Genomic DNA, 12,840 nt, shown 5'->3' on the forward strand with positions numbered 1-12,840 from the left:
AGTTTGGTGAATGCTATCTTAGTTTATTGGAATCTGCATTATTCAAAATGAAAACGTCTATCAAAGAAGCATAGAAAGTTTTAAGATGACTTAGGTCTAAGGAAGGATTCCTCAGTGTTTGTACATTAAGGCCAGTATGGTCCAGGGACTTTTAAAGGTGCCCAAGACCTTTCTAGGGGGTTCTTGAGGTAAAAACTACTTTCATACTAATACTAAAATGTTTTCATTTCTAATTAAATATCAATACATATAAGCAAATAAATAAAAGTTCTTTGGGAGATGATAGTCCTCATTAATTTTTAAGAGTATGAAGGAGTCTTGAGACAAAATAATTTTGAGAACCACTAGATGATCTTACTTAAATTTAGTCTTAGACCATTTCCTTTTCTTAGATTCTTTTTCTTTTATTTTTTTCCCTATTCATGTTACAGGACAGAATTTGGGAAATATGCTATTTACTGCCAGCGATGTGTAGAGAGAACTCAACAAAATGGAGATAGAGAAGCAAGACCCTCCAGAATGGAAATTCTTTCAACCCTTCTTCGAAATCCTTACCATCATTCACTGCCCTTCAGTATCCCAGTACACTTCATGAATGGAATATATCAGGTAGGGCAGTTCAGTATTTCCGAAATCTTTCATGTACCTTAATGAGTATTCACAAAGGGCTGGAGGGAAGTGAAACAATTTAAATACATAAAAACTAATAGTTGGCAATGATGATTGCACAAAAGTAAATCTTTGCTTAAAACAGGAGATGTCAAACAGACCCATCAAAAGTGATATGCATAAAAAAGCAGAGGGTAGAATTAATTTTATAATTAAATTTCTTTTTTATTACAAACTTAAGAATCATTATAACAAATACAAGCATTTCATTATACAAAAAAGAAAAAGAGGATTACAGGCATACCTTGTTTTATTGTATTTCACTTAATTGCGTGAAGGTTTGTGGCAACCCTACATTGAGCAAGTCTATTGGCACTGTTTTTCCAACAGCATGTGCTCACATCATGTCTCTGTGTCACATTTTAGTAATTCTCACATTATTTCAAACTTTTTCATTATCATGATATCTGTTATAATGATCTGTGATCAGTGATCTTTGTTGTTACTATTGTAATTGTTTTATAATTATAATTTGTAATTGTCTTCTATTGTAGTTGTTTTGGAGTACCACATCCAAATAAGATGGTGGACTTAATAAACATTGTGTGTGTTCTGACTTCTCCACCAACTGGCCACTCCCCCATCTCTCTCCCTCTCTCCCTATTCCTTGAGACACAACAGTATTAAAGAATGTTAGATAAACTTAGTTGATAAAACAGCAGGAGTATTGAGAGGATTATCTTCAATTTTGAAAGAAGTTCTACTGTGGGTAAAATGCTATCAAATAGTATTCCAGGCTACAGAAAATTCTTTCATGAAGAGAAGAGTCAATTGATGTGGAAAACTCCATAGTTGTCTTATTATAAGAAATTGCCACAGCCACCCCAACCTTTAGCAACCACCACCCTGATCAGTCAACAGCCATCAACATTGAGGCAAGATCCTCCACTGGCAAAAAGATTATGACTTGCTGAAGGCTCAGATGATGGTTAGCATTTTTTAGCAATAAGGTATTTTTTCATTAAGATATGTACACTTTTTAGACATAATAGCATTGCACACTTATTAGACTACAGTATAGTATAAACATAATTTTTATATGTGCAGGGAAATAAAAAAATGTGTTTGACTTTCCTCATTGCAGTAATTATTTTATTGCAGTAGTCTGGAACCCAACCCACAATATCTCTGAGGCATGCCTATGTGTAAGAAACTAAGAACTTTTTTTCTGGCCAATACCATTGTATTTCTAAGGGGAGGAAAATAACTTTTCAACTACATCAAAATCAAATCAATAATTCTAAGATAAAATCATAGCATATTTCTGAATATTATTATCAATTATTGTTAGCATTATACTTTCCAAATTACATTTCCCTGATCTCTTGCATTAAAATCTATAGATCCTCTTATATAGACCGAGGCAAAAACAGTACCCTTGACTTAAAACTATACCTTGACTCTATTATTCATTTTTTTAAATAAGCCAAATATGCTGAGCATAATGGCACATACCTGTAATTCCAGTTACTAGGGGGATTAGGATTAGGATAGGTTGTGTAGGGGAGTTCTGAGTTATAGTGAGCTGATTGGATATCTGCTCAAGGCCTGGTGCCAGCATAGTGAGCCCTTGGGACCAAGGGGTCAAAAAACTACCTAAGGAAGGGCAAATCAGCCCAGGTTGGGAACAGGGAAGGTCAGGTCAAAGCTTTTGTGCCAATCAGTAGTGGGGTCAGGCCAATGAGTGGCCTGGGTGAGATAAGGAGACCTAGTCTCAAAAAAATAAATAAATAAAAGCCAAAAAGTTTTAATTTGCATATTGTACAGTAGGATAAAGGTGAGACCGGAAATCATATGACCATGTGGGAGCTTGGGCCATGAGGACAATAGCCTAGGACAATAGAGAAAGGCAGCCCTGAGTGAGGGTGGGGCAGAAGGGATATACACAAGAAATAATGTTGACCTCCAACCTCCAATGGAAGAAGGTGGGATGGGACAAATCTTCCCTTAAAAACCAGTAAGTTAATTCTGCTTATGACTCTTCCCTCTTCCATTTTTTCCCTCCATTTTAACCACTACCCCAATCCCCACCTGATAAATTTGGTGGGAGAGAAAGGAGGGGGAAGCATGTTCAACACTCTTTTGTGTGGTTCAGATAAGAGTGAGGTTCACCTAGATGTTCACGCTCACACCTCTTCCTCGATACTTATATTCTCTTCTTATGTGCCTTGATCATGAAAAATTATATATTCCCCCCTTTTCTTCCTCCTTTCTACAGTAGTGTATTCCTTTACCCTCCCCTTTACATTTCCTCTTCAACCCTCAGAACAGAATCAATCAGTGCTTAAGCCCTCAATTTTTCTTATTTAACTGCTTCATTATCCTTTAAAGACATTAAGGTTTTGAAGGGACACTTATTTTTTTTTTACTCTATTAAGATGTTAGCACTTCATCATTTTATATCCCCTTCCAATTGTTCATACAAATTTACCTTTCTAGGTTTCTCTTAACTTCTATGTTTGCATTTCAGAGTTCTTACTCTGCACTGGTCTTTTCATTAGGAATACTTGAAAGTCCTCTATTCCATTAAGGGTTTACTTTTTTTTCTCCTGTAGGATTATACTCAGCTTTTCAGAAGAAATTACTCTTTGTTGTAAGCCTGTCTTTTGCCTTTTGGGATATCATATTCCAATATCTCTTTTTGTTTATAGTACAACTTCCTGGTCTTGTGTGATTCTTACTAAGATTCCTTGGTATTTGAATGCTTTCTGGCTGCTTGAAATATTTTTTCTTTATATGTAAGCTCTGGATTTTTTCTATGACATTGCTGGGACTCTTCCTTTTGAGGTTTCCTTCAGGGGATGATTGGTAGATTGTTTCTGTACACATTTTATCCTCTAGTTCTCTTAGATATGGCCCATTTTCATTTGTGATTTCCTGAAACATAGTGTCCAGGCTTGCTGTTTTGTTTTGTTTTTTTTATTTTTATCATGGTCTTCAGGGATTCCAATGATTCTTTAATTATCTATCCTTGACCAATTTTGTAGGCTAGTTTTATTTGATGGCAGATATTTTACATTTTCTTCTATTTTTTTCAACCTTTTGATTTTATTCTCATTTTTCTTGCTGTCTTATGAAGCCATTAATTTATTTGGTCTTTTCAGGGAGTTTGTTACTTGTTACTTGTTCTCCTTTCAATGGTTTTCTGTTATTCATAGCCATATATCATCACTGGAGAAAAATATTGGTGGCAAAGAGATCAGATTTTGAAGTATTGAACAGTTTGAGGTTTCTCAGATATTAAACCTGATTTCCTCCAGTGAAGAGAACAGGCACTTCATAAATATTGGTTGGCTTACTCAGTTCAGGGCCCAGCTCAAGATTCAATTAACAATAAGTGTTTTTTTACCCACTTTGTTTTTCCGGCGTGGCTCCTTAGCATCTTTTCACCATTTTTGAGACATTTGCTCATTTTTACAATATCTTTGTCTATATTATTTTGCAAATGAGCTTATACTCTAAGTAGATATTGCATTTGATTATCTCTCTACTTGAAAAGTACTATGATATTCCTATAAATGGACTTTTAAATAAGGATCAAATGAGATAATATTTGAGTGCTCAGCATAATGCCTGAAACATAGTAGGTACTTAATAAATGTTCCCTTTAACATGATGTCTAACAACAACAACAATAATAAATATATATATCCATTTTATTTTTATGTTGATCTTAATTTTTATTTTTTCCTGTATCTTAAGTTGGGGTAGCTAGGTTGTACAGTGGATAGAGTGCTAGTCCTGGAGTCAGGAAGACTCATCTTCCTCAGATCAAATCCAGCCTCAGGCATGTACTAGATGTGTGACCCTGGGCAAGTCACTTAACCCTGTTTGCCTCCGCTCCTCATCTGTAAAATGAGCTGGAAAAGGAATGGCACACCTCTCCATCATCTTTGCCAAGAAAAACCCAAAGGGGGTCATGAAGAGTTGGACACTTACTGAAATGACTTAACAGCGACAAAAACGAAAACCTCAAATTGCGTGAATCGATTGTTGTTTCTCTTCAGGTAGTTGGATTTGATACTTCTACCACAGTGGAAGAATTTATGAATACGCTAAATCAAGAGACTGGAATGAGAAAGCCAGCCCAGTCTGGATTCGCACTCTTTACAGATGACCCTTCTGGCAAAGATTTAGAGCACTGTCTTCAAGGAAACATCAAGGTAAAGCCAAAGCATTGGGGAGGCAAATTCATTAAACGATAAAAAAGTAATTTTCAACAATTTGAAAGCTAGTTTGAGAAATCCTCAAGGTAAATTGTGTTTTGTTTTGTTTTTTTGCTACTTAATGGGGTTGTGACTTGCCCAGGGTCACACAGCTAGGAAAAGCTAAATTTTTTAAGTCACGTAATTTTTTATTTCCATACATCAAGGATCCATGAATTTTTTTTCCACTCCTCTTTCACCAAAGCAAATTCCTATCTCTCTAGGTTTTAGTGAGCAGTTTTAAACAATAATACTAACACTAATAGCTAACATTTATGTAGCACGTTAAGGATTGCAACGTACTTTACAAATATTTAGATTTGGTTTGGAACCATCCATCACTTCATGGCTTTTCCTCTGGTAAAGAATCTGTCTGAATTTAACTAGGCTGGTCCTTGGATGACAGATTTGAGGTCTCTCAACTGGGCCTATGTCGGAAATCTTCCCCTCTTAATAGAAATTAGAGCTTGCATTCAGCTGGCTTAGGAAAACTCCCTAATGAGACAGAGGAAAACTTTGCAGCAGAAATACATAACTTTCTATGTTAAAAGAAATTGGGCCAACTTTAGTCAAGTAGTGAAATGTTTTACTAACATATATTAGGCAAATAGCAATAAAATAAAATGCGTGTCAGTTTGTATTTTTTCTTTTTATATTATTCTTTTTAAATAAAATATTCTACATACAGGTAGCAATTTATATTTAGAATATTTAGAATCTTAGAGTGTTGAGCCAGAAAGGACATTAGAGATTACCTAGCCCAACATACTTGTGTTATAGATAAGGAAATGGAGGCCCAGAAGGGTACAATTTGTCCAAGTCACATAGCTCATTCATGGGAGAGTCTTGACTCGAATTCAGGCCTCTTGATTCCCATGCTAGTGCACTCTCCCTCTTGTCATGGGCCTTGGCTGCACTTGGGAGCAAGCACTCTACTGAAGATTTAAATGAAAATATAATTCATAAGTAAGAGAGAGAATTAGACTCAAATTTAAAAAGCAGTGTAGTATGGTGGAAAGAATGTTAGGTTTGGAGTCAAATGACCTGAGTTCAAATCCTGAGTAACCTTGGGAAATCACTTAACCACTCTGGGCCTCAGTTTCCTTATCTGTAAAATGAGGGGACTGGACTAACTGACCCCAAAAGTCCCTTCCAAGGCTGTATCTTTTATCCCATAATCATGCAAACTGAAGATATAAGGATTATATGTATAGTAATTTGTCTAGTAATTTGACAAAAGCACCTTAAGTTGCAATACACCCCCAAGCAGCTTTGGTGAGTTTCTTTTCTGAGCTCTACAGTACATCCTTCAATAATTCAAACAGTTTTTATACGATGCAAAGAGAGGCAGCAGCATGGCACAGTGGGCTGATTGCTAACCTTGGAATCAGGCCCCAAATCTGGAACATCCTGGCTCTATGACCCTGGGCAGGTCCCTAGGCAGCACTAAGGTCATAAGTCTCAAGGTGGGTGGCAGTCTGCCTATACAAGTGAAATCACAGGTCTAGTCCAAAATTTTTTTTTTTAATTAATTCAGCCCTGCATCAAATTCCTCCTTTAGCAGCTCATCGCAGCATGGAAGTGACACAATCTCAAAGGTGGCGCTAGAGGCCTATGAGCGCTGCCGTTTCTCCCTAGGCAGCTAAGGCGGTTCAGTGGAGAGTGTCGGACTTGCACTCAGGAGGTTCTGAGTTTGAATCCTGCCTCAGCCACTGACTGGGGCTCAAGTCTGGCCTCAGACACCTTATTAGCTGTGTGACTCTGGGCAAGTCACATCCCCTCTGTCTTCCCCAGTTTTCTCATCTGTAAAATGGAGATAATAATGTGATTTACCTCTAAGGGTTTATTGTGAGGATAAAAATGAGATAGTATTTGTAAACCACTTTGTAAAACTTAAAGCACTGTATAAATACTAGCTATTATTATTATTATTAATTATTTCTTCCAAGTTGGAAAGGAGCTAGGTGGTACAGTGGAGAGAGTTTTGGACACCTATTATCTGTGTGACCTTGGGCAAGTCACTTTATTTCTATCAGATTCAGTCTCTTCGTGTGTAAAATAGGAATTGATGATAACATCTATGTCCTAGGGTTTTTTGCAAGGACCAAATTAAATAACTCGTAAAGTGCTTTGCAGACTTCAAAATACTATGTAAGTATTAGCCATAATTATTGTTATTATTATTAGCCGAATGATAAAAGGTATTTTTGTCCTCTGAGAATCAACCAAGCTGAGTTATGAGTGCCTTGTCACTCCATGGGCCACAGTGTGGCCACAGTATCTCTCAAGTGGTCTACCAAGTCCCTGAGTGACTGGCACCATCTTTGGTGGAGAGAATACTCACACCCACAAAATATGTAGTTCTTTATGTTTGGTTCATTAAGATTATTTGGCTGCCTTTAATAAATGTTTTGCCTTTCCTTTCCTTCATGAACCTACAGATAATCCAATAACATTGTTCCTTTTCTTCTGGACCCATACTATTCTCTTCTGCCTTGTAAGAACATAGAAGGGCAAGTCTTGGCAATGGAACGCTTGGAGCCAGGGTGCTAATATTTAGCCAACACAATCATCTTATTTATTTGGTTGAATGGAGCCAAGTAAACAATAGTTGCTTTGTTAACTACTCCTTCTATACCCTTTTGAAATGTCTACTAGTGGCCCTGTAAGGATCATTATGTTTTCCTTCAGGCCTTTTCTTAGGGTTTTAAAGATCTCTTTATTCTTTTCTTTAGTTGGATTTTAGAAAATGTTGTTTGTATTATGACACCCCTTTAGAAAATACTTTCATCTCAGTCTAAAGCTGAAGCTGAAAATGGTCCTTCTTTATGATTATGTAAGAGGCAGCTACATGGTGCAGTAGATAGGAAACTGAGCCCAAGGCTTGAGTCAAAACTGGACTCAGTGTGACCTAGGGCAAGTCATTTAGCCATTCTCTTCCTCAGTTTCCCTATCTGTAAAACAAAAATAATGATAGTACCTACCTCCCAGGGTTGTTTTGAGGATAAAATGAGTTAATATTTATAAAGTCTTTTGAAAACTTTCAAGCACTCTATGTAAATGGTTATTGTTATTGTTATTATTATTATATGTTATTATCATTATTATTCAATGACCTATCACAAGTGAATTCCAGGAATCTTTATATTACTAATCCCATGGAAGAGATCATGCATTAAGATTCTTTTTCTTTTTAAATAAAAGTCAATGGCCATAGCCCAAAGTTAGTGTGTGTGTGTGTGTGTGTGTGTGTGTGTGTGTGTGTGCGTGTCTGAAAGGATAAGTGGACCTAAAAGCTGCTTGTAATTAAAATCCTAACCTGAAAGCTTTACATACCCATTTTCATAAGCTTAAATAGCAAGCTTCAGTACATTTGGCTTGATCATAGTCATTGAAATTTTTCATTATAAACACACACTTTTCTTCCTAAAATTCTGATTTAGTAAAATGCCGTAACTACCAGCTCTACATTTTCCTCCTAGATCTGTGACATTATTTCTAAATGGGAACAGGCTTCCAAAGAACAGCAGCCTGGGAAATGTGAAGGTACGAGAACCGTGCGCCTAACTTATAAAAACAGGTGTGTAATAATGACTAGAACTCCCAGAGTATGAGTGTATGGTTGTGCTTATTGTACAGAGGCTGTTCTTCAAAGGTTTCCACTGAATATCCTTTTTCCCTCTGCTCATTCTTTTTTCTTTTAAATAATATTTTATTTTTCCCCAATTACCATGTTAAAACAGTTAACATTTTTTTTAAGTTCTGAGTTCCAAATTCTATCCCTCCCTCCTCTCTCCCCTTCCTGAGATGGTAAGCAATCTAATATAGGTTATACATGTGCAATCATGTAAAACATTTCCATATTAGTCATTTTATACAAGAAGACTTGAACAACAAAGAAAGAAAGAAAGAAAGAAAGAAAGAAAGAAAGAAAGAAAGAAAGAAAGAAAGAAAGAAAGAAAGAAGGAAGAAAGAGAAAGGAAGGGAGAGAAAAAAGGAAGGAAGAAGGAAGGAAAGAAAGAAAAAAAGAGTGAAAAATAGTATTCAGTCTGTATTCAATCTCTATGCATTCTTCAAGCAAAAAAACCTCACCATAAATCTGTATTCCTTATTGTAGCCTCTTAAGAAAGGATGGAAGATGTGGAATAAAAAGTCTTACCCAATGAGTCAAAACTTATCATCTAATTGATTTATTTAGGGTACTCTATAGCAGGTCTCTACTTATAAAGAGTCTGTGACTGGGAAAAGGGGGAAGAAAGTCATGAAAAAGCCCCAGGAGTTGGAGTCAGGAAGACCCAGGTATAAATCCTACCTCAGACACTAGCTGTCACTGAACCCTTCAGTGACTCAGTTTTCTCCTCTGTAAAATGAAGGGGTTGGACTCAGTGGTCCCCTCAGCTATGATCCTATAGCCTAACAAGGTTAATGCAGTGAGGTCTTTGTTCTGGCTTTACAGACATCTTCATATACAGTGCAGAGATAAAGATGAGAAGCTGGGGGGGGTGATCAAAAGTGAAGGCCCTGAAGAATATCAGATGGGGCAGGATCAAGAGAATAAATGGAGAGGTTGACCTTGGCAAGGAGAAGTGCTGCCTCTTCAAAGATGGAGCAAAAGAAAAGAGAAAACTTTAAAAGTAAAAATGGAATCACCAGCATTTATTAATCACCTTTTATTCTTCAAAGCGCCAGGGTTTTTATAACCAAAAACGGAACAATCTTTGTCCTTATGGTGCTTACATTCTCTTAAATGAAAAATCATGGCAACCAGTAAGGTCAAAGTCAAATAGAAATAGGCACCACTAAACCGTAGTTAAGGATCCCTGCTCACTACATGTTGACCCAGAAAACCACATATAGTATGTTCTATTTCATTTTTATTTTGTTAACGATTTCCCAGTTACATTTTAATCTGATTCAGGCGTCACTGGGAGTGTTGGACATGTTTGACACTTCTGTTGTAAACATATCAAAACATATAAATAAAATACATGCAAAGGAACTATAATTTCCATGATGGGAGGGGTGTGTGTGTGTGTGTGTGTGTGTGTGTGTGTGTGTGTCTGTGTGTGAGAACTGGGGGGATCTGGAAAGGCCTTATAGACAGGGAGTTAAAGACCTAATTAATGCAATGGTATTCCTTTAGGTGATGGTTAAGACAAATCAATAAACATTTATTAAGCACCTATTATGTGCCAGGCACTATGCTAAGCACTGGGGAGAATATACACATATGTATGTACATATACACATAAATAGACACAGGGTAAATTAGAGGTCATCTCAAAGGGAAGGCATTAGCCATGAGGGGGACCGAGAAAGTCTTCATGTGGAAGGTGGAACTTTAGCTGGTACTTCAAAGAAGCAAGGAAAGGCGGGGGAGGGGGCAGATGAGGAGTAAGGGCATTCCAGGCTTGGGGGATGATCTACAAAAATGCGTGGAATCAGGAGGTGGAATGGACTTTACTAAGAACAACAAAGGAAGCCAGTGGGACTGGGGGAAAAGGGGAAGGGAATGAATAAGGTGTAAGAAGCTTGGAAAGGTAGCACTGGCGTTAATTGAATAAGGGGTGTGTGTGTGTGTGTGTGTGTGTGTGTGTGTGTGTGTGTATGATATGGTCAGATCTTCGTTGTAAGATCAGTTTGACTTGGGTGGAGGATGGATTGAAGGGAGAGTCTTGTGTCAGGGAGGCCAACCAGAAGGCTATTGCAATAGTCCAGATGTGACATGATTAGGGCCTATACTAGGATGGCAGTCATAGGAGAAAAGGGGGTATATATGAGTGATGTTTTGAAGGTAAAAAACAGGACTTGGTCACTGATTGGATATGGGGGATGAGAGAGAGTGAAGAGTCAAGAATGGTACCTAGGTGATGGGGGGAAAGGTGGTACCCTCAAAAGTAACAGGGAAATTAGGAAAAAGGGAGGGTTTCGTGGGAATGATAATGAGTTTGGTTTTAGATGGTAGTTTTCCATTCTTTGGAGATACAGACGCACTCGTTGCTTTTTCCTAAGATAATGCTTTCTATGTCCCTTGGACATACTTGTACACATTGTAAGTTCATAGAAGAACGGATTTAAAGAGAGAAGGGACCCCAAAAGTTCCTGAGATCTAGAACTAGAAGGGACCACAGAGGCCACCTTGTCAAACTCCTTCAATTTACAAATGAGGAAACTGAGACCGAGTGAGGTATTGACTTGCCTGGGGCCCCTGACTCCAAATCCAGTCCTCTTTCTTTTGCCTCTCTTTGTCTCATGCGGCCCTTTCATTTACCAGGGAAGGGTTTTTGCACTGTTCATTTTACAGTTAGGATGAGATCTGCTCATCCGTTCCTGTTGGGATGTCTTCCAGAGCAGGCTGGCTGACTGTTGCGTATGTTAGCAGGGGGTTGTTTTTAAAGTAAGGGTTGGACTAGATAACCTCCAAGTCCATTTCAGCTCTGAAATGCTGTGATTCTGACAGTCTGGGAGCCGAGTAGAGGGTTAGCTAGGACCAGGATTTGGCCTCACTACAGGAATTCTGAAAGATCTTCCTCCTGCTTTAACAAGTTTCCATTGGTATTATTTCTATCTGTTTTCTTTGATGAGGGGGAGGTAACCTGGAAGACCTGGGTCCTTGTACAAGATAGCTCCAGCTCCTTAGCCAGGGTGGCTGTCTTTTGACCTTGGGAATTTCTGCTAGCTGCTGGGAATTCCTGACCTTCTCCTTCCAACACTGCTCCCCTCCCCGCCAGGCTGGCATGGTTGTGTGTATCTTTAAGTGGATGCATTTCAAGTAGCTTTCATTTATTGGGGAGGGGAGATTATCTGGTTTTGTTTCAAGCCAAGTAGAATCATTTCCATGTATAGTAATGTAATGAGTTCTCTGTGCTGGGTCGTGGGGTGATGGTGACAGCTTAATCAGAGAAGACTGAAGACTTTTTTAGACAAGATGGCACTGAAGATAGACTTGGACAAAAGGATGGGAGGCAGCTATAGAGGAGTGTGATGTCTCATGCCTTAGAGGATCCTGGGGGAAAAAAAACATAATGAAAATGTTTCCTTGTTAAAAGTCACTGACAGTCTTTAACCCTTATATCTGACTCCATGAATGGAAATTATAGCATTAATTTTTTTAATAGAAAAGTTGAAATGATTCTATAAGCTGCAGCTGTGATAAAGTACTATTTCCAAACGCTGTCTGGCCTCGCTCACAATGGGTGCCCAATTCACGAGCCCAGGCTTCCACCGACAAAGCTAAGATGGTAACCTGCTGTACCATATCATGCAGCCAAGTGCTTGCATCTTCATCTGTCAGGTATCCTCTTGTTAGCCAAACTCAAATATCCACTCACTCTTTATTGCGCTGTTAGGAAATTTCGTTTATTTAGATTCCGTGAGTTAAAGAACTAATTGAGTTTTGTAACCAGATGCCCTCGTCTGTAACCATTTTGAGACTAGCCCTGAAATTCCATTCATATCTAAGCTGCTATTTGGCTTGGTTTCTCACTATGTATTTGAAAATTGTTAAAGTCAAGGCATGTTTCTCACAAAACAAAACTGGAAAGAGGTCTGCCCTGAAGGGATGGTTTCCCTCCCTTAAACAAAAGAATTATTTTCAATAATGCTTTGTTGTTTGTTTTTCTCCAGGGAGTGTAATTTTTTTTCTTTTTTTCTTTTTTATGTTTTTTTTCCATATGCTTTTGAGTTGAAAATTTTTCTCCCTTTTCCTCCCCCCCCACCCTCCCCAAGATGGCGCACAATCTGACATAGGCTTTACATTTACATACCCATTAAACGTATTTTCACATTAGTGAAGTTGTAAATAAAAATTAAAACCAATAGGAGGAACCATCAGAAAGATGAAACAAAACTCAACAGAAGGTAAAAATAAGTGATAGCGATTCGACTTCCATAGTTCTTCTTTGGATGTGGACAGCATTTTCCATCCTCAGGCCTCTGGAGATGTCTTAGATCCTCATAATGCTGA

The 12,840-nt window shown here is 37.9% G+C and overlaps 1 protein-coding gene across 1 annotated transcript in view; it reads left to right on the forward strand.

Annotated features, from left to right (window-relative positions):
• The window catches only part of PLEKHH2 (pleckstrin homology, MyTH4 and FERM domain containing H2), a 125,442-nt gene that overhangs the window by 89,688 nt on the left and 22,914 nt on the right, over positions 1-12,840 (forward strand). Inside the window, 3 exon segments of the mRNA XM_021001273.2 lie at positions 432-609; positions 4,677-4,832; positions 8,357-8,454. Of these exon segments, the coding sequence (XP_020856932.1) occupies positions 432-609; positions 4,677-4,832; positions 8,357-8,454 (432 nt within the window).

Source organism: Phascolarctos cinereus, unplaced genomic scaffold (genome assembly GCF_003287225.1).
Source record: "Phascolarctos cinereus isolate Bilbo 61053 unplaced genomic scaffold, phaCin_HiC Scaffold_2;HRSCAF=192, whole genome shotgun sequence".
Lineage (NCBI taxonomy): Eukaryota > Metazoa > Chordata > Mammalia > Diprotodontia > Phascolarctidae > Phascolarctos > Phascolarctos cinereus.